The sequence below is a fragment of the Cucurbita pepo genome, chromosome LG19 (assembly GCF_002806865.2).
Source record: "Cucurbita pepo subsp. pepo cultivar mu-cu-16 chromosome LG19, ASM280686v2, whole genome shotgun sequence".
Classification (NCBI taxonomy): Eukaryota; Viridiplantae; Streptophyta; class Magnoliopsida; order Cucurbitales; family Cucurbitaceae; genus Cucurbita; species Cucurbita pepo.
In genome coordinates, this window is record NC_036656.1 from 350,093 (window position 1) to 376,575 (window position 26,483).

At 34.9% G+C, this 26,483-nt stretch overlaps 5 protein-coding genes across 7 annotated transcripts; 3 read left to right on the forward strand and 2 right to left on the reverse strand.

The window, feature by feature from the left end:
- Nucleotides 1–319: 319 nt before the first annotated feature.
- Nucleotides 320–4,066, reverse strand: LOC111782083 (transcription initiation factor IIB-2-like). The gene is made up of 7 exons (XM_023662867.1): nt 3,512–4,066; nt 2,242–2,266; nt 1,815–1,944; nt 1,602–1,732; nt 1,419–1,507; nt 933–1,009; nt 320–727 (listed from the first exon to the last, which is right to left on the reverse strand). Exons 1-7 carry the CDS (start codon nt 3,862–3,864, stop codon nt 594–596), a joined length of 939 nt encoding a protein of 312 aa, XP_023518635.1. The 5' UTR covers nt 3,865–4,066; the 3' UTR covers nt 320–593.
- Nucleotides 4,067–4,621: 555 nt separating this feature from the next.
- Nucleotides 4,622–5,099, forward strand: LOC111782084 (gibberellin-regulated protein 11-like). Its single transcript, XM_023662868.1, has 2 exons — nt 4,622–4,742; nt 4,918–5,099. The coding sequence occupies exons 1-2, from the start codon at nt 4,622–4,624 to the stop codon at nt 5,097–5,099; spliced, it is 303 nt and encodes a 100-aa protein (XP_023518636.1).
- Nucleotides 5,100–6,155: 1,056 nt separating this feature from the next.
- Nucleotides 6,156–10,760, reverse strand: LOC111781081 (pentatricopeptide repeat-containing protein At3g14730-like). 3 transcript variants are annotated; one of them, XM_023661500.1, is made up of 5 exons: nt 10,638–10,760; nt 7,786–10,145; nt 7,044–7,128; nt 6,591–6,688; nt 6,156–6,494 (listed from the first exon to the last, which is right to left on the reverse strand). In XM_023661500.1, exons 1-2 carry the CDS (start codon nt 10,647–10,649, stop codon nt 8,172–8,174), a joined length of 1,986 nt encoding a protein of 661 aa, XP_023517268.1. In that variant the 5' UTR covers nt 10,650–10,760; the 3' UTR covers nt 6,156–6,494; nt 6,591–6,688; nt 7,044–7,128; nt 7,786–8,171. The 3 variants fall into 3 exon arrangements, with proteins under 3 accessions (XP_023517268.1, XP_023517270.1, XP_023517269.1); XM_023661502.1 differs by having other exon boundaries at nt 10,633–10,760; XM_023661501.1 differs by lacking the exon at nt 7,044–7,128.
- A 5,345-nt stretch (nt 10,761–16,105) lies between these two features.
- Nucleotides 16,106–18,236, forward strand: LOC111781236 (EGF domain-specific O-linked N-acetylglucosamine transferase-like). The gene is made up of 3 exons (XM_023661718.1): nt 16,106–16,525; nt 16,693–16,773; nt 16,933–18,236. Exons 1-3 carry the CDS (start codon nt 16,294–16,296, stop codon nt 18,150–18,152), a joined length of 1,533 nt encoding a protein of 510 aa, XP_023517486.1. The 5' UTR covers nt 16,106–16,293; the 3' UTR covers nt 18,153–18,236.
- Nucleotides 18,237–24,650: 6,414 nt separating this feature from the next.
- Nucleotides 24,651–25,788, forward strand: LOC111782086 (protein MIZU-KUSSEI 1-like). The gene is made up of 2 exons (XM_023662870.1): nt 24,651–25,263; nt 25,443–25,788. The coding sequence occupies exons 1-2, from the start codon at nt 24,783–24,785 to the stop codon at nt 25,763–25,765; spliced, it is 804 nt and encodes a 267-aa protein (XP_023518638.1). The 5' UTR covers nt 24,651–24,782; the 3' UTR covers nt 25,766–25,788.
- The last annotated feature ends 695 nt before the right edge of the window (nt 25,789–26,483 follow it).

A 26,483-nucleotide genomic window follows, 5' to 3' on the forward strand; every position in this document is an offset into this window, starting at 1 on the left:
TGGCACACCACCTCGTGTCCACCCACCTACTGGAACATGCAAGCATATTTTAGCAACAAAAACCCACCGCTAACAATTTCCCTTTGGAGCATTCTCCTCAAGGTTTTTAAAACGTGTCTATCTACTTATTGAGCAGCAATTCCACATGACCTAGGTCAAGGATCGTAAGTGCTCGAGACCATCTGCATACTTTGAGATCTTGAAGATCTCACGACCTTAAAACCAAGTTGCCCAAAGTTTCCACTTGCAATTCTCATTGATACATTATACAGTATAAATAGATAATCTAGGTTTCAAGTTGATGCAAAAGAATACTTGGGAATAAAAGGAGCATGCATGCCCGAACTGACTCGTATTCATTTGGTATCTCATGAGAGCATCACAAAACTTGGGATAACTTGCATTGTGAACAACTGAGAGGTAAAATTATGGGAATTTAGGGGGTTTCAATAAGAATTTGATACTCGCAACGAATCTATTTAGGAAAAAGAGAAAAAAGCAGGGAAGGGACATTTTCTTTCTACCTCTCTTTGTAATCTCAAAGAGTTTAAATACACAAGCCTCAAAAAAACTAATCCAACTTCAGTTACATTTCAAGGACTGCACAGGTTCTTAAGATCCTCCTCTTTAGCATACCACCCCGGTATTATCTTCGAAACATGCGGGTACAGATCTTTATATGAGTTTCTGATCGTCCCTTCCGCAACACCGGTAGCTACCGATATGTCTGTAAAACTCAAATCCCTTGATTAAATTTCATATCAAGACTGACAATAACAATGCTCAGGAGAACGGGTCTAGTTTTGTTTCGAGGAGAAAACCATAACTTTCATAATCAAATAACAGAGTCATTATCAAACAAACATGCCCCAAATGAACAGATTATGAACATATATGATGTAGTGAAGATTATAGCCACAGTTGAACATTACCTTTTAGAGGCTTCTTATCATCTGAAAGCTGAGTAATAATGTAAATAACTGCTGCAGCAATGGATATTGGGCTTCTCCTGAAATGAGGGAAGAAAATCCTCTTTAAGAAAAAAGTGAACCAAAAATAATCCTGTCCCTAGAAAATGGTGCCTACTAAGGTTAACACCAAGCTTATTCAAAACTTTATCCAATGTTTTCTAATCAAAGCATGAATTCAAACAGTTTGATAAGCTGAGGATAAATCAATCAATCAAATTATCTGTTAAAGAACAAGGGATTCAACCAAGCAGTTACTTAGCTAGGCCAGTGGATATCAATACTACTTGGGCACTGCAGATTTCGTAGAAGTTGGCTACTATGCCAGACCAGAAGAGGTATGTGTACGGGGCGGATTTCATCGAAGTTGAGTGAACACTTATCAAACCAGCCAAACAAAATAACCATAAAAGAAGCATAGAAAGAAATTCATAATGTCCAAATCGTTACCTGATATCGAACTCTTCAGATTTCTGTACAGCTTCTTGGGCAGCTTTAACAGCTTGATTATTCATGCCAAGATTAGAACAAAAACGCCTCTATGTTCATTTAGGAAAGAAACTTGATGTCAGAAGAAATGAACACAACATTATCTGTGATCGAACTTTAAAATAATTAAGTTGATATTCTCACCATAAAGTCTCCAGCATGTATCGTTCCCATCTCCACAGACTGACCCGTCTCCAACCCCAACTGTTTCACGATGTATTCTTTTGCTCGGCCAATCTCCTTCTTTGTTGCCCCATTAGCAACAGAGCAAATTTCTACTCAAAACCAGCATGATTAGGTAAAGAAGAGAAATCGAACTACAAATGCTCCAGATATCAAATGATTTACAAGCAGTACCCTTGACAGTGCGGGGTTTGTCTTCTTGTCGACAAGCAATGTATAAGCAAGCAGCCAATAAAGCATCTTGATTTCTTCCTCTACTAGACTTTTGATCTTCAACTCTTTTATATATCTCATTCGCCCGATCCTATGAATAAAACATTTACAAAATACCAAAGCTCAATGCTAGTGAAATGAATGGAACTCAAAAACAAAATCTAAAACTATTGTGGTCTTCGAATCTAAAACTATTTTGTTCTTCGAATTATTCATCGTGCATCAATTCCAAAACCAAAGTATAACGCATACGGTGAAAAATACATTATTTACAACCTTGACAATACAGCATGATCATTCTATACTGACAACTAACCTGAATGCTTTGAGAAAATACAAGAAATGGTAACTCGTGTCATTTTGTCATAATGGATGGAAAATTGCATACCTTAATGGTTGCAACAAGGCCCAACCTGAAACACATTACAGCTAACATTAGTCAGGTGTGGCCTTTTCTTTTTCTTTCTTTTGTTGATTAAATGCCAATCTTTGTTGAGAAAGATGAAAGAAAACAAAGGGCATAAAAAGAAAATGGCCCATGAAGAGGAGCTGAACTAAAACAAAAAAGCACAATTTAACAAAATATGCAAACTCATGACTGTTGTACCCAAAGCTCTGATACCACGTAATGCCACAACAAAAAATGTTATGATATCCAATTGTTGTAGCAGAATGCCACAACCAAAAAATGCTTTGATACCCAATTGGTGTAGCGGAAGCTACAACCAAACAAATAGCACTCTGGCTAAAAAACTATTGTCTTGTAGCGTGAGAGTATGAGAAATACACTTTGTAAACACTTTGGTTAAGGGACTTTTGGTACAACAATTGGGTATCAGAGCATTTTTGGTTTCGGTATTACGCTACAACAATTGGGTATCAGAGCATTTTTGGTTTTGGTATTACGCTACAACAATTGGGTATCAGAGCATTTTTGGTTTCGGTATTACACTACAGCAATTGGGTATCAGAGCATTTTTGGTTTCGGTATTACGAAACAACAATTGGGTATCAGAGTTGTCGTGGCATACCACTACAACAATTGGGTATCAAAGCATTTTGGTTATGCCTTCCGGTACAACAATTGGATATCGAAATATTTTTAGTCGTGACATTACGACACAACAAGTAGTATCTGAGCTTTGAGTACAACAATGACTTCATTAAGCATTATATATCAGTCTCAGATTATTATCATCAAAGCTAGGACAGTTGTAAATAAGCAGCTCAATCACAAAATGCATGAAAATAAGAAAACAAAATCATAGAAAGATTCATGATCATGAGGCAAGGCCAATTATAAAACTATCAAACACTAGATGGAATGATTAACATTAAGTTTATCAGTTTTAAAATCCCATTAGAGAGAAGAGGCTGCCCCCATAATGAAGAAAACCCTTCAAATTCCAAAGCAACAAGAAAAAATTGACCTAATTGAATCCAGACTTGAGAGTTGAAATACCCTAATTTAGTATCCATCATCAAAAGTCCCCCCACAAACACAAAAATCATCAAACTACTAAGACTTTCCAATTCCCACCTTCCACAATTCCAATTCGATCGGTTTAACATTACGATTTAGTTAAATCCAAAGAAATTCAACTAATTCCATGTGTCCTCAGCATCCAAAAGAGGATCAAAACAACCAACACCCTTACCTATCAGACATAGTAGCAATTGTCTTGAATGCAAGAATCAACCCTCGATCTGGATTAGACCCCCGATTCTGCCACCGACCTAATGACGAGGACAAGAACTCCCCTGCCGTACCATTAGGCTTGGCAATCACCGTGGAAAGGCCACCATCAGCCAAAAGCGGGTTGGACGGTCCACCAACACGAACCGGGTCGTTATCCCCAGACTCATTGGCAAAAGTCCTCCACTCGGACGTCTCATCGATGGAGTGCGACTCGAGCACAAGGCCGCACTCAGAGCACACGGTGTCTCCGGCAGAGTGATCGAAGACAACCTCCGTCTGACGCTTGCAGTCGGAGCAGAACGCATCGGACATTGTTCACAACCTCCTCCACCTCCTCCTCCTCCTCCTCCTCTATCCCAAAGAAAAAGCTTCAGAAATCAGAATTCAGGGAGCAGAAGAGAGAACGAATCCTAACTCCGGCAGAATTTAGGATATTGATTCGTTAATCCGCCGGCCGTCGAATTTGATTCTGACGATGGAAGAGGAAAAGCGAATGGGGAGTGTGGGAGAGGAGGGTATTTATAGAGAGAGGAATTTGAGATTTAGAAAAGTCATCGACGTTTCGTGGACGAATAGGGTCTGTTTGGAAATAGGGTTTGCCTTTCTCCTTAATCCGTTTTAGCCCTCCTCCTCTTATTCCAATTAAATTTAAGCTTGGGTTACGTGGGAATTTGGATGAATATTCTTAGCTTAAAAAATACTCAAATTAATAATTTACCTCATTAACTTTAATTTTATAAAAATAATTTAGTAGTTGAATTATAATATATAATAATTTAATCCCTGTCATAAAAAAATATTATTATGATTTATTAGAATTTATTCATCAATAAATAGAATATCTTATATTTTTTTAATAAAAATTATATTGAAAAATGAAAATCAAATCTTTCAAAAAAAAATGTATTTAAGAAATTGAAATAGAATATCTTATTTCTTTATTTGAATTTGAAATGCATATCTTCAAACTCACTCCCGTCTTTACTATTCGTTATACCATTTTGTTTTTCATTTATTATGCTTTCTCAAGAACTTTGAGTTTCCATAAGAACTCTCTGCTTCGTCTTCTATGGCCATTTCTGTTCTTTCTAAAGCTCTGTTCAAATGTGTTTTCATGACCCTTCTCGTAGCTTATATGGTGAACTCCATTGACGCTGTCGTGGTGCAGCCTCCTAACGCTCAAAACATTGGTAAATATAAACACAATATTAATTTTTTAATATATTTACTTAGCTAAAGATTATAGTTTTATTCGTAGCGACTAGAAATTAAACATATATTTAGATTGGTTGCTACACATGCGTCAGAATCACGTAAATCTTTGTCTCTTTATTCGTGAGTGTGTGAGTATAATCATGTTATCAGATTGTGGAGGAGCTTGTGGGTCGAGGTGCAAATTATCTTCAAGGCCAAATCTATGCAACAGGGCATGCGGCACATGCTGTGCTCGTTGCAGCTGCGTGCCGCCGGGCGCTTTCGGCAACTACGACGCCCGCCCTTGCTACGCCGACATGACCACCCACGGCGGCCGCCGAAAGTGCCCCTAAATATATGAGTTTCAAGAGTTTGAAGAGGGTTTGAAATATAGGATTAATACAAGATTTGTAGGTATGAATTATTATGTACGTTATTTGGACTTCAAAGAAAAGTGGGTCGGTTTTCATCATTAATGTCCTTTTGAAGAGTTGATAGAGATATTAAATGTTGTTTGAAAATTTGATTTAGAAAAGGTTTTTCACACCAATTACAAATTTCAAAACTGTCTTTCAACCTAAAAAAACATCAACTTTCTTGTGTTAAAATTCGAATTTGATTGCAATTAAATTGAATTTGAAGAGTGATTTAGTGCGTCATTATCTACAAAACGCACTATAAGTGTCTTTGATCCTACCGGATAGCATTCAAAAATATTCCCGTTGACAATTACCATAGAGGAGCAAGAGATGAGATCGAGATAGCAAATTGAGTGTGTAATGATCCAACTTTCCTAAACCTAGACCAATATGGATCGTCACTAGATGCATGTTATCGTTGTTTTAAAACCCGAGAAAATAAAATTTAAAAATTGATAAACAATATTATTTTCAATATAATGGGCAAAATTTGCTCAAAGTTCCCTTGAAAGGGTTAATAATCACACCGCTAAAACATCTTATAAATAGTTCCATAAAGAAAACACAAATCAAAACCCACAAATACTAAAAAATAATGGAAAAGCAAGACTATACATGAGGTTACAAACTCCTTGGTCTTTGCCCCTTCTCTAAAGAAGAAAAACCAATGAATCCAAAATTGTTGCACAAACGATAAAATGTAATGTAAAATCAATGAATCCAAAATGGTTACACACACGTTAAAATGTAATGTAAAACCAATGAATCCAAAATTGTTCAAAACAACTCATCCAAAATTGTTCAAAACAACTCATCGAGTCTATGACCTTATCTAGACTTGAAAACACTAGCCATCCAACCTGTGACCAAAAATCAAAACACTTGTCTGTGACCAAAAACCTAAAATTCTAGTTAACCTGTGATCAAGAACTAAAATGTAATTCAACTAGCCTATAATCAGGGTGGTACAATTTACTCATTCACTCAGAATGAGTAATTGCCTCGAGCTTTATTTCATAAACATTGTGTTATTTTATACATGCATGAGGTCCCATAAATAATTTTACAAAAGTATATGTAGATTCACAACAACCACATAATCATATCATATAACGGAACATATGCATACATATCTAACTATCTCTAGGTCATCCAATAGTAAAATCTCTAAGATGTCGTTACAAGTATATTTCGGCTTAATCCAATCTAACCCTACCTTGGTTATGTGAATACTCATAGTTTGAACTTGTTCATTCCTTCCAAGCACTTTTGTCATTAGCTCCAACAACTATTCGGCCAACCACATATTCCAAGAACTTGTGTGAATACCTATGTTGTTTATAAGTACTTCCAAATAAAGATCAAAACGACTCAAATCACATAGATGAGCTTATGATAATGCCTTCATCAATTCCCCTTTCTTACCTTTACTTTGACACGGCAGTGAGGTATTTTTTATGCTTGTTCAAGAGCACATTATGTAAGGTTCATAGGCTCGCCAAATCTCATCAACCATTCTGAATCTACAAACAGGGGAAAGAAAACTTTAGTGGCAAGTATATTCTTCCTTGCGATATAAATTTAAGTGATGCAAAACTTGTTTACAAGACCAATATTTAATGTGAAGCATGAGCTCTCACAGTTAGAGTAGTCAAGTGAAATACAGTAATTCAAAAAAACTAATGCATATGTTTGTAAAGAACATTAATAGAACAAAGGAAATAGGTTTTGGATAGCAAAATCGTGATAACAAGAACTAGAGTATGAATTTATTATGTTAACTACGAATGTTAATGTTGAATGAAAATTTTGTTTTTCATACTAATTAGTTGAGCTATGGAAGTGTTATCACGTTGATCAACAATGAGAGAAACGAACCAAGAGAGGGATTTTGCAATGGAGCGATTGTACTCAGGGAAGCAAAGCGAAGTGAATTGAAGGAAGTCAACTCGCAATAGATCATCTGCCAAAGAGATTCAATGTGAGATTCCATATCGGTTGGGGAGGAGAACAAAGCATTTTTTTTATAAAAGTGTGGAAATCTCTCTCTAGCATATGCATTTTAAAAACTTTGAGGGGAAACCTAAAAGGGAAAACCCAAAGAAGCCAATATCTACTAGGGTTTGGGCTGTTACAAATGGTATCAGAGCTAATGTCGGGCAATGTGCCAGCGAGGAAGTTGAATCCCGAAGGGGGGGTGGATAGCCCCACATCGATTGGAGAAGGAAACGAGCGATAGCGAGGACGCTGGGCCCCGAAAGAGGGTGGATTGTGAGATCTCACATCGGTTGGGGAGGAGAACGAAGTATTCTTTATAAGGGTGTGGAAACCTCTCCATAGTAGACGCATTTTGAAAACCTTGAGGAGAAGCCCGAAAGGGAAAACCCAAATAGGACAATAACTGCTAGCAGTGGACTTGGACTTGAGCTTGAGCTTGGGCTTGGACTTGGGCTGTTACATTCAATGATCGGCCAGATGCCTCCTAAAGCTTTTTGAGGTCTGCACTATTTAGGGTTCGTTGCATATCTCAATCACTAGCACATAGAAATCATGATGCAAAATGAAATCTCCTCCCAAGTCCAAAAGGGAAAGAAAGTGATAGAGAAGAAAGAGAAAGTACCAATATGAAGAAGGCAATAGTTGAGAGAAGCTGAATCCAACGAGCTGTAAGAAGGCACCACCATTGACATTAGCTTTATTGTCATATCCTTGAAGCAAGGCACTACACAACTAAGAAACTTAGCAATGGAGAGATGAAAAAACATATAAAATTTTGGACGAAAATGTAGAAGTATCCAAGATGGTGAAAGAAAGAATTTACGACATTAGAAGTAACCTAATGAATATCCAGGAAGCGGGCAATCAATGATACTTGTCTGCTGTAATCATTAACCAATGATTCTCACTATAATAGTAAACTCATCAATGTACATGTTATGCCGCTCATCAACCTTTGCATAAAAGAAAAGGCTATTGGCTTAATGCAATTGCACATGCTACCATATCTCAATATAAATTCAAGACTTCATCTAAAATGAATCCAATATCACAAAGTTGACTTGTCAATGCATTCAATTCTAAATGTGTCCTGTCTCCGGTGAGAAAAACGTGCACTCCATCCTTGAGTTCGATCCAACTACATCCGGGCGTCTTCCTGACATGTTGTTCCTTCATCGTGTTTCTAACCTCCAACACCTCTTCATATCGACCTACAACTCCATAAACATTAGACATCAACACATAACTCCCACAATGCTCTGGATCCAATTGCATTACTTTTTGTGCAGCAATCTCGGCCAACTCCGCATTCCCATGGAGTCGACAAGCTCCCAATAAAGCCCTCCACACAACGGGATTGGCTTCAATAGGCATCGTTTGGGCTAAATCATAAGCATCCTCTAAATGCCCAGCTCGTCCGAGCATATCAATCACACAAGTGTAATGTTCAATGGTTGGGATAACACCGAAATCATGCTCCATTTGAGCTAAGAACGAACGCCCTTGACACACAAAACCTGCATGATTGCACGCCGATAAAACTCCAACAAAAGTAACTTCATCGGGCTTAATTTTGGCCTCGCACATGTGAGAAAACATATCCAATGCATCCATGCCATATCCATGCATACCATACCCCATAATCATAATATTCCATGATGCCACATCCTTATTGGTCATTGAATTAAAAACCTTTTGAGCATTTTTCATACTTCCACATTTTGCGTACATATCCATAACAGCATTATTCACAAGTAAATCATCTATAACTCCATTGTCCCCATCCCTTCCCAATCCATTAACAATCATATATCCATGAATTTCTCTACCATGCATGAGGGCAGCCAAATGGGAGCAAGCTGGAAGTATGGTTGTGACGGTTACCAAATCAGGTAGAAACCCAGAACCTAACATCTTATCAAAAAGCCTCAAGGCACCATCATGGTCACCACATTGTTCATGAACCGATATAATTGAATTCCATGAGAAAATATCCTTTTCATTCATCGTCTCAAAAACCATTAAAGCGTCTCCGATATGTTTGCATTTCCCATACATATCGACTAGCGCATTTGAAACTGCAACGCCTGAATCATAACCCATTTTCATCACAATCCCATGGACTGTTCTCCCATTGTCTAGGTGTCCCTTTAAAGCAAAAATAGACAAAATTCCAGTAATTGTAAACCTACTAGGTGAAACACCTTCTATATGCATTCTTCTGAAAATCTCTAATGCCTCATCAAGGCAACCAATCTGGGCGTACCCATTGATCATTGCATTCCAAAGCACAACATCTCTTATTGGCAATTCTTCAAACACTTCTTGTGCATCCTCCATTGAGCCAAGCTTCAAGTAAGTATTAACCAAAGCACTACCAACAAACAAATCCAGCTCCAACCCCATTTTAAACAAACATCCATGAATCTTCTTCACCTCCATGACCTCACAACAAGATCTAACTACACATGGAAAAGTGTACTTATCAGGCATCACACCCTCTAACTTCATTTGCTTATAAAATTGAAACCCAATCGAAGCAAGACCATTAGCAACAAACCCAGAAATTATAGCATTATATGCAAACACATTAGGCTCATAACACGGATCGTGGAAAACCAAAACAGCCTCCTCCATTCGACCACATTTGGAGTACATGTTGATTAAGCTAGTGATAGATGAAGGTGAATGGGAAAAACCATAGGTGATCATTACAGAATGAAGCTGCTTTCCTTTGTTGAGATTCTTAGATTCAGCACATGATTGTAGAAAAGCAATGCATGTTGTTACGTTATCGAGCAATCGAAAATCTGAAGGCTTGGAAGGAAGTGAAGTTGACAAACTAAGAAAGGAAGAAGAAACAAAGTAGTGCTTCTTGGAGACAATTTTGGTGGAGATCTTTTTGTTTGTTATGCACCATGCTAATCTATCAACAACGTTGTCAAAAAATTTGCTTGGTTTTAACATATTCAACATCGTCACCTATAACAACAACACACAACCAAATAAACAAATCAAATCTACTTATACATACAAATGAGAAGTGCAAGCTTCCATAGAAAATTGAGTTAGAATTTCATGAAAATTTCTCCTTGAAACACTTTAATGCGTTTATGATAGTCCTAACTCCATTAAAACATACTACTCAACCTTCAACTCATTACCTTTCTATAAATTTTCGTGTATAAACACATCTAAATATAATATGAACACTCAGGAGTTTAACAGAAACAGAAAATTAAGAAAAATTACGAGTAGCAGCAGGAGAAATGGATGGAGAAGATAAGAAAATTGTCTAAAAATAGTATAGAATTTCATAAACGTGTCCAAAAAAAGAAGAAGAAGAAATAAGCAAGTGACGAATCATTACCCAGAAAAGCATAGATTTCATCGCATCATTACTAACAAAACAGACCCTGGAAGCTTCAAACCAATCCAAAGAAATATGAAAAGTAAGAGACGGGTATACCTAACCGGAAAAGTCATCGGAGATTTGCCGGAGACTCTGGAAATGGCGGCGGTGTGAGAAAAAGACCGACGATGGCGTGATGGCGGGAGAGAGAAAAGAGAACAGCAGCGTGTGGACCGGAGGAAATTGAATCGCAAAGAAGCGCGCAAGAACGAAACCCTACGTCAATCGGAGGTCGGTTCGGGTAAACCGAAAACGGTCCGACCATACCGGACGGTCTGATATAATGGTTGAACCCAACCATTACAGAACTGCCTGTGGGTCTGCTTGTGAATTTATTTGGGCTTGGGCTTGGGCTTGGGCTTCGTATCTTATGGATATATAGGTGTCAAATTCGGGTGATATTTTTATTTTTATTTTCTTTCACTTATTGAAATGTAACGGTCAAATTCTGCTGCTTACGTTACGGTCAGTGACTTGCCAGGTGGGTGCTGCCCGCGGTCTGTTTCAGCCGTCACAAGCTATATATATATATTGACTAATAATGAAAAATTGATCTTATCATTTGGCAAGATAATGATGCTCTAAATAATATATTTTTTTTTAAATAAAGAAATAATTAATTTCAGTAAGCATCAATTCAGTTATGATCTACATACATATTTCCAGTATTAATATATAATCGAGTCAATTAAGATGGGTTTAATAACCCCTTTATTTATTTATTTATTTATTTATTTATTGAAAACAACCCTTTTATTCCTTTTATTTTTTATACTTTACTTTCTTTAAAAGAATTACTCTTAGAATACGACACCTGTAGACTTTCTATTTGATTGTATCGAAATGATCCAGCAAGACTCGTCTATGGAAGGGTGAGTCAAGGCCTAAGATCGGGTTGAAAAACTTAATTGATAGATGAAATGTGAATATATTTGTACCACTGTTTATTTGTCCCGACAAATGGAGGAGGTTAGGCTTTACCATTCTCAGGTTCTTTAAAGACAACAAAAAGTTTATACGTATTACCCAGTTCGAGATACTTTAGTCAATGTTTTGACACTTGAGAGAATAATCTCCAAAAGAAGGACGTGCACGTGATTATGGTTGATGGAGACCTAAAGTTCGTAGCGTCTCGACGCTTCACGATTGGAGAGGCTTGAGGGTTGCAGAATTAAGCCTTTCAATTCTCTAAGAGCGTCTTATTAACACTTGAGAGGAAAATCTCCAAAGAAGGACGAGCACGTGATTATAGTTGATGAAGACCTATTGTTCGTAGCATCTCGACACTCCACTTTCACAATTGGAGAGGCTTGATGGTTACAAAATTAAGACATTCAATTCTCTAAGAATGTCGTCTTGACACTTGAGAGGAAAATCTCTCAAGAAGAACGCGCACGTGATTATGGTTAATGCAGACCTAATCTTTGTAGCGTTTTTTAAATGTTATTGTACTTTACATTGTTCTCACTTCATACCGTTGATTTATTTATTTATATTAAGTTGTCAGAGAGAACAAAAACTAATATAAATAAATTAGAATTAATTGTAATATTCTTATAATTCGAGTATCGGTTTGAAAAAAAAATATTATTATTTTGAAAATTCAAGATTTTTATAATATTTTCAAAAAAAAAATTATATTTCTAAAAAACTAGAAATAAGTAATGAATTGGTAATTATAAAATTATAATAGTATATTTAATTCTTAATTTCTAAGGAATTAAAAAATAATTAAAAAAGGGAAATTATTGAAAGAATTAATTAGGCATTGGCGGCCATCAGAATCAAAGCAAAGAGATTCAAAACTTAATTGTGTGAAAATTCCTATTTGGATTTGACTCCGAATATTATTTTAAAATTCATTCGAATTTTCCTAAAAAAAAATGGAATTTATTGGTCTTTTGTCCCCGCCGCAAGCAAGCGTCTCATTTAATCTCATCACGCGCTTTGGTTGCGCGTGGTTAACACTTTCCCAAAACTAAGATAACCTTTGAATTTATATACTTCAAATTTTTATTGGTATTAAATTAAAATTAAATGATCCTTTAGATTTCGTTTAATAAATAAAAGCCCTTCAATTAAACAAAAAAGAAAATATCTAATAAATTATTTATTTATTTATTTATATATAGCTTTCAATTTATTTTTAAATAAAAGTCATTATTCCATGACGTGACCACGTAACCGAATTGTTTTAAAATTGTGAAAATTATTCTCACAGATCAACACGAGTCATTTGAACCATGTTTCCTTAGAAAATTTTCAAGATGTTGCTCTATGATTGAGTCACTGAAAAAACGTACATTTTATTGTTATACTATATATTACAAATAATTAATTTCACCATAAATAATTAGTTTATTATTTTCTTAATTCATATTAATGAGTACCTTATTTGATCATGCATGCTATTTGATTTTTATTTTAAATATACTATATACTTTGAACCATTCAACTTTAAAACGTTCATCTTAATGTACGTTATTTTAATCATAATTAAACGTTCAACAAAATTGAAACATTAGAATATCACAAAATCCAAAAATTTAGAAGCATAATAGATAATTTCTTTTATAGGCTAAAAAATTAATTTAAAAAATCAAAAAATTCTGTAAAAAGAATACCTTTAAAAAATCAAAACAATCACGTTCGTGGAAACTATTAATACTTTGTTTTAAAAATACACTTAACTTTCAATAGTGTTTCAAAAACACCTCGAACATTAAAAAGTTTTATTAATACCCTTCATTTTTTTTTTGTTTACCGTAATATATGATTAAAAAATCGTATATTTACATCTCATAGATCATCTCCAAAATTTTTAATATTATATTTAAAAGTTGATGGGTATTTTTTAGACTCGATACTAATAATTCCGTCCATATACTAATAGTAAATGTTTTTTTTTTTAATTATTAATGAAAATTTTGAAAGTTAAGTATATTTTTTAAATTGAAAATTAAAAGGTAGTTTTGAAATCTTTTCAAAATTAAAAAAAAAAAAAAAAACTATTTTTAAATTTTAATTTTTTTTTTAAAACAAGTTTTATTTTTGTTTTAAAGTAAAAGGTTGACATTTTTGGTTGAGTATTTTAATAAATAAATAAACAGTAAATTGGTAATAAATTCAAACCTAATCCAGTTGTACTTATCGACAAAGATTAAACCGACAGTCAAATCTTAATCACTGACAGTCAATGTTCTCATTACCCTCAAAACAAAATTTTACAGTTACGCTCACTGACAATATTTAATATTGCCCTATTTGCCACGCGCTCTGCCCTCGCCGGCGCGTCCCAATACACTCTACTTTATTGCCTACTATATTTATTTTTAGATTAATTTTTTCCAACTTTTAAAATATTATATTCAATATTCATCTATTTAATTAAATAATTTATTTAAAAAAAATTAAGAGCAAAAACTAATTTATATTTGTAGCTATTTATTTATTTACTTTGATAATTTAATTTTAAAAAAACTTTATTGTAGTTTTGACATTTTTGTTGAATATTAAATGAACATTAAAGTAATAATAAATTAAAACCTAATTGTTGACCATTTTTTCCCCCAAAAAATTCTACATAGTTTAATGGTTAAAGTATTTATACCTTTCTTCAAAGTTAAAAGTTTAAATTCCTCTCCCAATATTTATCGTATTAAAAATAATCCAAAAGATTAAAAAGAGGTTGAAAAATATTTCGGTTCTTTCTTCGAAGTAAAGATTCAATGGGTAATAATTTAATCCCTATAGTTATCGGTTAAAACTTCTTACTCAAATAAATGGAATAATTATAATTTTTATCTCCAGCTCCGTTTAGTTAACGGGAAAAAATCTCTTTTTACTCCGTTATTATTTACGATTTGAATGGGATTCTCTAATATGTTCGAGGTAGGTCTCGATAGGGCCGGTTAAACAGACATCTATAATCTCAATATATATTTTTTTTTTGTTAAATAGATTTTAAATTTTATTTTTTTATTCAATAAGATTCGGTTGAAAAATACTTTTCATTATATAAAATAATTAAAAATAAAAAATTAAATGATTAAATTATGGTTTTAAAAAAAGTTATTCTATTAATTATAAATATAAGAAAAGAAATGTGTTTTTCTTTAACTATTTTCAAATAAGTAAATAAATATTCTCAGGGAAGTTTGAGGTGACACGCGCTTTGCCCACATCGGCGCGTGGAGAAAGATTCCCCCATACGCCAGCTTGTTGCCATCTCTCAAATTTTTTTTTTCTTTCCAATTTTTAGGTAAAATTATTGAGTTTTTGAATTTTTTTTTTTCTAAAAAAGTTTGTTTCTAAAACTTTACTGATTTTTAGAAGTTTCTAATATTAGGATATAAAACCTAAGTTTGGTTTAAATTTGATGAGTAATTTTGAGTGAGCTACCTCGTTTTTTGTCGAGTTGATATCATTTTTGTTTCTATCTACGCTGTCACGAAAGGGTGGCAGCTATCGGTATAAAATAGTGTGACACTGGCATGTGAAGAGAGAGTAGAAGGTATGTCGAAGAGGTGAGAAATCGAGGTAGATAGAATGAATATTCTAAGCTTAAAAGACAAGAATTCGAGAGCGGAGAATGAGGGAAGAGAAATGGTGAGAGAGAATCTGTGTCACTCATTGTTTGAGGAGAAAATTAGGGTGCGGGAAGACAGGACCTTAGAGAAAAAGGGTTAGTTCGATTGCTTTAGGTTTGAAGATTGAACCGAGTTTTGCAATTTTTTAAACTTTTAAATCGACCAAACCAATTTTTTTTCAAAATAATCAAACCAAATCAACTGGTTTGGACACGTTCAATTCATCTTCTCAGTTTCATCTGTTCCTCATTTATCCGTCTGCATAATCTTTTAAAACTGAAATTCAATCTGAAATTTAACGTTAAATAATATATTTGAAATTTTAAAAATTAAAAATTTATTATTATTTTTTAAATTAAAGAAAAAAAAAAAGCATGATAACTATGGTCAACTACGACTATTAGGCGCGTTGAGTGCTTAACACAATTCATTAGAGGAAAGGTAATGAAGAATTTACACGCCTTTATTTAAACCACTTTTCTCAACACGCATGTTTTTAAATTTAAAATTTAGATATGTGAGCTTAATTAATTATGTATTAATTACAATTCTCTTCCCATAATTTTTCTACCATATCTAAATAATTTTTTTTTATTAATTTTATTTCAAATAATAATTAAGTTAAATAAGTTATTAATAGAGAAGTTCATATGACTCGAGAATCCAACTACCAAACTATCCAAACCCAAGATTAGATTATTATGAAAATAAAAAAATATTTGACATCGGATTCTTTTTATGAGATTGGGTTGAAAATTCAACTCGAGTTGCTCGGGTCACTAACATGATCAACATGAAATTTTGTACGTGAATAGACTGTCAATAATTTAGAGGGATATTTTTTATATTTTTGAGTGTTTTATAAAAAATATAAATAAATTTTTAATATGGATATCCTAAAGACACCATCCCCAAGTTTGACGCCTCCATTCTTGCCTTTTTTCTCCCTTACTCATTCCCTGCGGCTACTACAAACCTCAGGCCACAAAACGCCTTGCTGTTGTTCTTCTTCTCTCTCTATCTTTCTCTCTCCTTCCTATAAAAACAGAGTCTCTCCCGTTTGTTCTTCTGCAAATTTTCTCTCTCTTCTCTTAAAGATAAAAGAAAGAACAAAAGGAAGCTTGGGAATATGGTTCATCACTATATACGCTATCAGCCATGGAAAAAGGGGATGAACATAAGAACACCTGCCCAGTTTGTTCATCATGATGATCATGAAGAACAAGATGATGATGAAGAAGCTATGGGCTGTGATGAGTTTTATTACTCTGTTTCTGCTTACAAGAAAACTAAACCCAAGTTTTTGTTCCTTCTTTTCCTCTGTTTTCTTTCTTGCTGCTTCGTTTTTGCTCCTCATTTCTGTAAGTTTTTTCTTCTTATTTCTCTGTTTTTTGTTTTGGGTTTCTTTTTTTCTGCTCTGTTTTTAATGGGTTTTGTTTGTTTTTTTGTTTCAACGTTCTTTTGAGGTTGAAAATTGTGTTTTTGGTGCTCTGTTTTTAATGGGTTTTGTTTGTTTTTTTGTTTTTAGATTCTTTTAAGGTTGAAAATGGTGATGTTTCTGCCGCTGTTATGGAGGTTTCTGCTCCTCTCTGTTCTTCAATCCCTAATGGTATGTCTTTCTCTCTGTTTTTCTATGCTTTCTTTTCCTCTGTTTTTGAAAAATCTCTGTTACTCTGTTTCTGCTGACAAGAATCTGATCCGTTTTTGATGAAAAAAGGAACCAAAATCCTTTTGTTAGCAGAAATTAATGTTTTTTTTCCTTTGTCAGGAACCATTTGTTGTGACAGGAGTAGCATTCGGTCTGATATATGCATTATGAAAGGCGATATAAGAACAGAGTCTTCTTCCTCATCAATCTTTCTCTACACGTCGTCCAATTCCCCGATCGACAACGACAACGAAGACGACAACACGGTGATTCAACTCGAAAGAATCAAGCCTTACACAAGGAAATGGGAGAACAACACCATGAACACAATTGATGAATTGCAGCTCATTGTTAAGCGAAAGAGCAACGACATCGTTCGACACCATCGGTGTAACGTTCGACACGATGTTCCCGCCGTGTTCTTCTCGACCGGAGGCTACACGGGCAACGTTTATCACGAATTCAACGACGGGATTTTGCCGCTCTATATAACTTCACAACATTTGAATAAAGAGGTTGTTTTTGTGATCCTTGAGTATCATAATTGGTGGCTAACAAAATATGGTGATATCCTCTCCCAACTCTCAAACTATCCACCAATTGACTTTAGAAAGAACAATAAAACTCATTGCTTTCCTCAAGTGATTGCTGGTTTGAGAATTCATGATGAGCTAACTGTGGAGCCTTCATTGATGGAAGGGAACACGAGCATTGTCGAGTTTCGAAACCTATTAGACACGGCGTACCGACCTCGAACCCGAGCGGTGGTTCAACACGAGAAGAACGAAGCCAAAGAGCAACCAAAATTGGTGGTTCTGTCAAGGAAGGGATCAAGGGCTATAACAAATGAGAAGTTAATGGTGAAAATGGCTGAGAAAATTGGGTTCAAGGTGAAAGTTTTAAGGCCTGATAGAACAACAGAGCTGGCTAAGCTTTATAGAGAGCTCAATGAATGTGATGTAATGGTAGGAGTTCATGGAGCTGCCATGACACATTTTCTGTTCATGAGGCCCAATTCAGTGTTCATTCAAATCATTCCATTGGGGACGGTTTGGGCAGCCGAGACGTACTACGGCGAGCCTGCGAAGAAGCTCGGTTTGAAGTACGTTGGGTATGAAATTCGGCCAAAGGAGAGTTCGTTGTATAGCAAGTACAAGAAAGATGATCCTATTCTTATCGACCCAGATAGCATTACAAAAAAAGGGTGGGAATATACGAAGAAGATCTATCTTGATGGCCAGAATGTGAAGTTGAATCTTGCACGGTTTCAGAAGCAGTTGGACCGAGCTTATTACTATAGCATTTCTCGAACCCGAGCCCGAACCCAACACCACGGTTGATTGGAGTAATGGTTGCATCATATTATGTGGGGAGTTGTTCTTTTGGGGTAAATAAAATATTTTTCTAAATACATTTTTTCTGTACATAATATTTGATTATTCTTCTCTCGAGAGTTTGTGTTTAAAAAAAAACGGATAGTTACTACATATACCAACAATGTGTACTCTTCTTTTCGGTGATCAAATCACCAAAACTCCAAACTTAAGCGTGCTTTGCTTGAATAATTTATATTGGATAACCTCTCGAAAAATTTCCACTTTAAGATAAGGAGGTAACCTAACCATGTTGCACGGAGAATGTGGAAGCCATAAGGTACTTGATTTAGAATCCAAGTCTGAATTTTGGCATTAAGAGTGTTTATATGACCTAATAATCGACCAACCCTAACTACCCAGCCAAAAATTTGTGACGGTTTGTATGAACATTTTTTTTTTGTTGGGTCAACTTGACCAACTCGAAAATAGGGTTACAACACATCGAATTTCAAAAGATTTTTAGTTATTAATATAACATGTATTGCAATCCAACTGAAAACCATAAGATTGGATTAGGTTGAGTTGTGAACTCTATTCTGGTTGGTTCAATCCAACTTAACTTTTTAAATTTAATATAAAAGAAAAGAAAATAAATTTAATTGAAATAATAATGTAGGGAAAAGTAGCTCTTAGGAATTTTCATACCAAATTTCTGGCCCATGCCAAACAAAATTCATTATAGCCACATCTTGGACTAAAGCTTCTCAAAGTTGGGGTTTCTATCGCCATCTTGGAAACGTTCTACGGTGTTCGAACCTGACTTCTCATCTTTCGATTGCTGAACTAAAAAAATCTTTCTTTTTAGAACAAAATTTTAAAAAAATATATGTTTGAGTATTTAATTTTAATTTTTCTTCGCTTGTTTTCACAAATAATCTATTTCTTATGAGAATTTACATAAATTAGGTTTGTATCGGATATCGAATTAGTAGAGGTACATGAATGAACTGATATCACATCTGAATGAGAATAATCATAAAGACATGAAATTTAAAAAATACCAGTAACACAAAAAAGGAGACGTGTTTTGTAAGGGTGTGAAAATATCTCCTTACTAGACGTGTTTTAAAACCTTCAGGGAGCCCAGTAGGAAAAACTTAGAAAGGACAATATCTACTAGCGATGGACTTGGACGGTTACAAATGACAAGTTTTGTCCACTGTCATTGAATTAGCTACATTCCAAATTTATATTTTATAAAACGAATAGACAAACATTATTGAGAACATTAGAGAGAAAAGAAGGAAAAGCCACCATGGGACGAAGACGAGTAGAGATCAAGAGGATTGAGAACATCAAAAACAGACAATTGCAACACTGGAAAGGCGCCCTAGAACACACTTCACTCGTCACCCATGATTACTAGAGTCATGAGTGCATACAGAGTTCGAGCAAGCACATATAGCTGTGGTGACCGAGGGACTTATGGCTCAGATGACTCGACTCATGGTCCAACCCACGCTCCAACAGAGAATTCGAATTCGAATAGAATTACAAGTCAATTAGTAATAGGCCATGTCGATGATTTTTTCTAGTCTACGGATGGTGGACTGTTGCACAAAAGACGGTTATGTATGATATTAGTAGAGGCGCATAACTCTCGGTTCGTTCCGGGCGGTACCAAAATAACGTGAAGAAGGCTAGGATATAGCCAAGTAGCCTAGTTTGTGAGTAGGTGTCTGCACTAAGACAGAAAACAGCAGAGTTTAGGCAGATGAGAGGCTAGGAATTGTATGGTTTGAGCTGTAGAGAGCTACAAAAACTTAGAATTCACTGAGATCCCATATCGGTTGGGGAGGAGAACGAAACACCTTTGTAAGGGTGTAGAAACCTCTCTCTAGTAGACGCGTTTTAAAAACCTTGAGGAAAAAGCCTAAAGAGGAGAATATCTGCTAGCGGTAGACTTGAGCTATTATAAATGATATCAGAGCCAGACACCGGATGATGTGCCAGCGAGGAGACTATGCACCGAAGGGGGTAGACACGAGGCGGAGTGCCAACAAGGATGCTGGGCTTCGAAGGGGATGAATTATGGGGTCCTACATCGATTGAGAAGGAAACAAGTGCCAATAAGGACGTTGGGTCTCGAAGGGGGTGGATTGGGGGGTTCCACATCAATTGGAGAAGGAAACGAGTGCGAGTGAGGATGCTGGGCCACAAAGAGGGGGTGGATTGTGAGATCCCACATCGATTGGGGAGGAGAACGAAACACCCTTTACAATGATATGGAAACTTCTCCCTAGCAGATACGTTTTATAAACCTTGAGAGAAATGCCGAAATGGAAGCCCAAAGTTTCTTGCTTTCCAATGAAATTTGTGTAGAAAATCATTTCATTTCATAGGCATACTCCACCTCTTTTTAATGAGTGGGTTTATAAATTTTCATGAGTTTATATATCATAGGTTAGTTACTTTAATGGATTCGTAAACCTAACTCACGAACCAAACACGCTGAAGTATACTGGGAACATAGCCAAACACGTGAAATTATGTATGACTCGACTTCGGAACATAGCTCATGAGCCAAACATGAGCCAAATTCATGAGTCGAACACTTTTTAATTTATATAAAAAATGTTTCAACTCGATCATATTCATCCCATGAACACTTTTATATTAAGAATTTGAATTCTAATTCGAGTCATTTTACAAAACGACGTCATAAAATCAAGCAACAATAGAAAAAAAGCATTTGGAAACATGTAATTGTATAATAGACAAAGAATGATATCAAACAAACGGCCCCAATTGTTGGTTTAAGTACAACCCCATAAGTTTTAAAAATTAGAGCTTGTTTTTTATTGTATACCTTTTTGCTATCGAGCGGGACTTTGATCCATTGGTTTTACCAGACAACCTCGGTCACTTGTTTTTGTATGTCCTTACCTTTATCTAAAAAGAAAAATTAAAAAATATTAAATATTCGGGACAGAGATATGCAATCACATGCAATCATGACTTGTAGTAACATGACTATAATTAAACCTAAGACGGTGCCTTTTCGTTTTCACTCTTCTTTTCTTTAGAATATGTATCATTTTCGTACATTTAGCTCTATGTATTTCACGTTCACCTTGAAGGGATGCCTGGAATAGAAGGCCCAAAGAGAACAGTATCTGAATGAGTACTGATTCCGTTGTGTAACTATGGAAGACGCATTTTAAAATCGTGAGGCTGATGGCAATACGTAACAAGCCTGTAACGACCCAGGCCCACCGCTAGCCGATATTGTCCTATTTGGGCTTTCCCTTTCAGGCTTACCCTCAAGGCTCTCTATAAAAGGGTGTTTTGTTCTCCTCGCCATGGGACATCACAATCCACCACCTTCAGGGCCCAGCGTCTTTACTGGCACAGTCCCACCGCTAGCGGATATTGTCCTATTTGGGCTTTCCCTTTCAGGCTTTCTCTCAAGGCTTTCTATAAAGGGCGTTTTGTTCTCCTCGCCATGGGACATCACAATCCACCTCCCTTCAGGGCCCAGCGTTCTTACTGGCACACCGTCTTGTGTCTACCCCCTTCGGGGAAGAGCAAGAAGACTGACACATCGTCTAGTATCTGGCTCTGATACCATTTGTAACGACCCAGGCTCACCGCTAGTAGATATTGTCCTCTTTGTGCAGCCCCTCAAAGCTTTAAAACGTGTCTGCTAGGAGAAAGTTTTCCACACCCTTATATAGGGTGTTTTGTTCTCTTCCCCAACTAATGTGATACATCACAAGGCCAACGGATAATATTTGCTAGCGATGAGCTTAGATTGTTACAAATGGTATCAGAGTCAAAAAATTGTTTTTGTCAAAAAAATTTATAACCCGAACAATTGGTTTGAATCTAAAAATATTCCCACACTGACTGAAACTAACCCACGAACATCTCTATCTCCCACCAAACGATCGTTAGAGTATCCAGACAAACGGGCGAGAATAAGAATATGGTTTGATTTGTTTAATATATATTTTTAGAGGTTGAAACACATAAAAACATTATTATGGTTTGTGATAAAATCCCAATATTTTAAGAGGAAATTGGATTTATTTAATTATTTATGAATTTTATAAAATTAGGGATTGTGGTGAGATCACATCGAACAAGCGTGCGTACACATTTTCGTTTTGATAATCATTATTTTATATAAAATTATATATATTTATATCTCAATCACTCATTTAATTCCCGCCCCTATCCTTTTCACCTTCATCTCACTTTTGATCCAACGGTCAATTTCAATCCATATCAATAATTATAGTTGTTTAAGTCATCTAATTTTTGATCCAACGGTCGTTCATGAGGTATGAATTATATTAAATATTTGCTGCCTTTTTTTAATTTATATTATCAATTAATAACTAGCCAACCTTATTCATAATTTTCTATTTTTATTGCTAAATAATTCATGCTTTCCCAATATTACTGTTATTATTTAATAATTTGAAGTTTTCTAATTTCTATTTTTAAAATAATTTTTTAATTACGTATCTAATAAATTATTAAACTTTTAATTTTATTTATACTATGGTTTCCAAGTTGTTGGATGGAATCGTAAAATTTTGAGTTTAGGGCAAAATCGTAATTTTGCCTATATATTTTGATGTTTTAATTTTGATTTTTGAGCTTTCAATTAAATTTTAAATTATGATTATCTTCTCATTACCTTTATTTTGCCACATAATATCCACGAACCCAATAACTACGTTAGCCTACTTATATAGTCTGATATACGACCATGTCAACATATTAATAATGTCGGGAGTGTGACAACTAAGGTCTTATATAAATCAGATCTTAAGGAAAAACATTAACGGTATATAACTGAGGGTCGGTTATCCTTCCTCAACGATATTAAAGACATTCCAATTTTTTTTTGTCATATTAATGAAATATTATGTATGTCCTTGTCAAACGAGACAAAATTCAAGATTAAAGAATAGTTGACGATTGAGATTCTAATGGTAATATTTAAATTAAAAACTATGTTATATATATATATATGTAAGGATTTTTTTTAAAATAATTTTTTAATAAAGATTATATTGAAAAATAAAAATTTTAGAATGATTATTTTCTTTGAAAAAATAATAAACGGAGAAAAATTACAGTGGGTAATTAGATTACTGCAAATTTCTTTCTGGCAAGGAATCTCTACCCTGATCCTCAAAAAAATAAATAGAAAATTTTGCAGGGATGGAAAATGAAATAAGTGGCGAGGATGGGTCGGGGAAGGATTCTCCGTCCTGCCCCTCTTCGTGGACATCTCTACTTATATTTCATTCAGTTATACATAATATTCGGTAAATCTTTAAAGTCCAGCATACGAAAATATTTCAATCAACATCATACTTTACACTAATTAAATCATTAATACAATCACTGTTTATTGCCAAAATACATTCCGAACACAAACATGTTAAACCAGGGGAAAATATAAAAAAATTGGTTCGACTGGACCAAATCGTCCAATCCAATTGAACTAGATTGGATCGATTATCTCTTATCTTCAGCAGTTACACACAAAATTTCTTTTCACTACTCTATCTCTTTTTATTTCAGTCGCTCGATTCTGGCTTTAATAGTGTTCGATTCCTTCTTTAAAATTGTAAATCTCAATCTAAAAGATCAAAAATCAATTAAAATCATCAACTAATTATTATCTACCTTTTGCAACGATATTAAAAAACTCGATGATTAGAAAAATCTGATCATTCTAATCCAATTCATACGATTTGGGTTGGATTATAGATGGGATTGATTCATGAACTCTCTTAGAATTAGACGAGTACGAGAACCATCTCGAGTTTATTATTATTTATTTTAAAATATACTTTTTTACTTAGGATAACTCTGGAAAATAGTTTTAATTATTTAAGTTAAATTGGGTTGAGTTCATTATTTAATGGTTGAAAAACCAATCAATTTGATTTTAAATTTTTTAGTCGAACCGAGTCATTCCCTAAAATTAGTCGTGTGAATAGATTGGTAAATCCTCACATGTTGAACAAAGGACTCCAAAATAAAAGGAGTCGAGCCTCTTGGAAGGCAGTAAAAAATAACTAAAACTCCAAAGAAGTCTAGACTCGATTAAGGGGAGGTGTTTGATGATGAAAATCCCACCTTAGCTAATTTAGGAAATGATGGTGTGTTTATAATTTAGGAATACTTTCTCTATTGTTATGAGGCTTTTTGGGAAGCCTAAAGTAAAGTCATAAGAGCTTATACTCGAAGTGGACAATATCATATTTGTTTTTAAAGTTTTTTAACCCAACCCGACCCAAACCACAAACAATCCGACCCCGACCGTTCTTGTAAATATTTAAGAATACAAAGAGGAAGAACACGAACACGAGCAATTAAAAAATGTGAACTAAAAAAAAGTCCACAAAAAATGATGATGACGACTCCAAAACCTGTGTAGTCTCTCCCTTTATATTGGACAACTCCCAACACTATCATCAACCCTTGTCTGCCTCTTTTCCTCCACCATTCTCCCCATTTTCCTCTCTCTCTCTTCTCTAAAAGGAAGATTCTCTCTCCATTTCTTCTCCACTAAATAAAGCTATCATTTTTCATCTCTTTCTCTCTCTACTTTTCTCTCTCATCGCCATGACAGGCCTGCAAAGAACCAGAAGCTGCAGCGCCGCCATTAAAACCACTACCAAAATCATCCCATCTTCCATCTCCGCCCACCACCTCAGATCCTCCTCCGATGCTGACAACTTTTCCGGCAAATTCCTCCTCCAGAAGAACTCTAGCCACCGCTGTCACCGCCAACACCTGGCGGCTTCCACCACCGGGAAATTCTCCTCCCTCCTTCACTCTCTTCTCAAGCTACTCTCAATTCCCACCTGCAAATGGCTCCCCATCCCCACCCACCTCTCCGTCAGCCCCTCTCTCGGCCGAAGAGTCACTGGAACTCTCTTCGGCCGCCGCCGTGGCCATGTCACCTTCGCCATCCAACTCGACCCCCGGTCCCAGCCAGTTTTGTTGCTCGAATTCGCCACGTCAACCTCGTCCCTCATCAAGGAAATGTCCTCCGGTCTCGTTCGCATCGCCCTCGAGTCCGATTCTCCGACCACCTACGACGGTATTACCACAATTCTAAAGATTTTAATACGTTTAACAATTGAAAACACTCGTGGTCTTTATTAAGATTAATTCGCATTTTTTTATAATTAAAATACATAAATAATTTTTTAAAAAATAAATATAATTATTAGATTTAACTTTACGATTAAATTAGTGATGATATTTCACCATTAATAGGTAATCGTCCCATTAGAAAGTTGTTGGAGGAGCCAAGGTGGACGATGTACTACAACGGGAGGAAGTGTGGACAGGCTATATCGCGCACGTGTGGAGAGTTTGAGTGGTACGTGCTGAATACTGTACAGAGCGTGTCAGTCGGCGCCGGAGTGATTCCGATGGTGGACGACGGTCGTAAAGGGAGCGGGTCGGAGGGCGAGTTGCTATACATGAGAGCAAAGTTTGAGCGAGTTGTAGGTAGCCGTGACTCGGAAGCTTTTTACATGATGAATCCAGATGGTAATGGAGGACCTGAACTCAGTATCTTTCTACTCCGAATATAAAAATTTCAATAAAATTTTTATTTTATTTATGACGACTCTTATTAATTATATAATTACTTTTTAATTTTTTTATTTATTAGTTCAATTTCCAAATTAAAGCTCCTTGAGAACCAAAATTTTCTTTGAATGATAGAAATTGAATTTGTAATTTTATTTTATTAAAATATATTTTGTTGTTATGTGATAATTTGTTGTGAATGAATTTTTGTTTTTACTTGACATTAATTAAAAAATAATGAGATTATATTAAAACTTAGCTGTCAATTTCAGCTATAATTGATTATTTATTTCAAATTGATAGGTTGAATAAAAATATTTCAATTACGTCCACTCAATACCAACTGAATATATATATATATATATATATATATATATATATATATATATATATATTTTATGTTACATAAATAATCTCATTAAATTTTCCATGGAATAAAATATAAATACATTTGACATAAAATTACTAAAAATAAAATAAATAAATAATTAATTAATTTTAAAATGTGGAAATTATTTTCGTTTAAGAATTTATGAGAACCTGACCAATCTGAACTACACAATTCAGACTCTAAATGTTGATTTTTTTCGATGAGGTTGAGTTGATTTTTTTTAAAACTAAAAATAGAGCTACATAGTTTGATTATTATGAAAATTAAGAATATTTGACATTTGTAATTGAAGTTAGTGTTGCTTGTGAATGTTTTTCTAAAAAATAATT

Excerpts from the sequence above, each read along its gene's own strand:
- LOC111782083 (XM_023662867.1), bottom strand. The coding sequence starts at position 3,864 with ATGTCCGATGCGTTCTGCTCCGACTGCAAGCGTCAGACGGAGGTTGTC. Across the intron at positions 2,267-3,511 it reads ATTGCTACTATGTCTGATAG|GTTGGGCCTTGTTGCAACCA; the intron begins GTAAGGGTGTTG and ends AATGTGTTTCAG. Across the intron at positions 1,733-1,814 it reads CAAACCCCGCACTGTCAAGG|AAATTTGCTCTGTTGCTAAT; the intron begins GTACTGCTTGTA and ends GGTTTTGAGTAG.
- LOC111782084 (XM_023662868.1), top strand. The coding sequence starts at position 4,622 with ATGGCCATTTCTGTTCTTTCTAAAGCTCTGTTCAAATGTGTTTTCATG. Across the intron at positions 4,743-4,917 it reads TCCTAACGCTCAAAACATTG|ATTGTGGAGGAGCTTGTGGG; the intron begins GTAAATATAAAC and ends TCATGTTATCAG.
- LOC111781236 (XM_023661718.1), top strand. The coding sequence starts at position 16,294 with ATGGTTCATCACTATATACGCTATCAGCCATGGAAAAAGGGGATGAAC. Across the intron at positions 16,526-16,692 it reads CGTTTTTGCTCCTCATTTCT|ATTCTTTTAAGGTTGAAAAT; the intron begins GTAAGTTTTTTC and ends TTTTGTTTTTAG. Across the intron at positions 16,774-16,932 it reads CTGTTCTTCAATCCCTAATG|GAACCATTTGTTGTGACAGG; the intron begins GTATGTCTTTCT and ends TTCCTTTGTCAG.
- LOC111782086 (XM_023662870.1), top strand. The coding sequence starts at position 24,783 with ATGACAGGCCTGCAAAGAACCAGAAGCTGCAGCGCCGCCATTAAAACC. Across the intron at positions 25,264-25,442 it reads TTCTCCGACCACCTACGACG|GTAATCGTCCCATTAGAAAG; the intron begins GTATTACCACAA and ends CACCATTAATAG.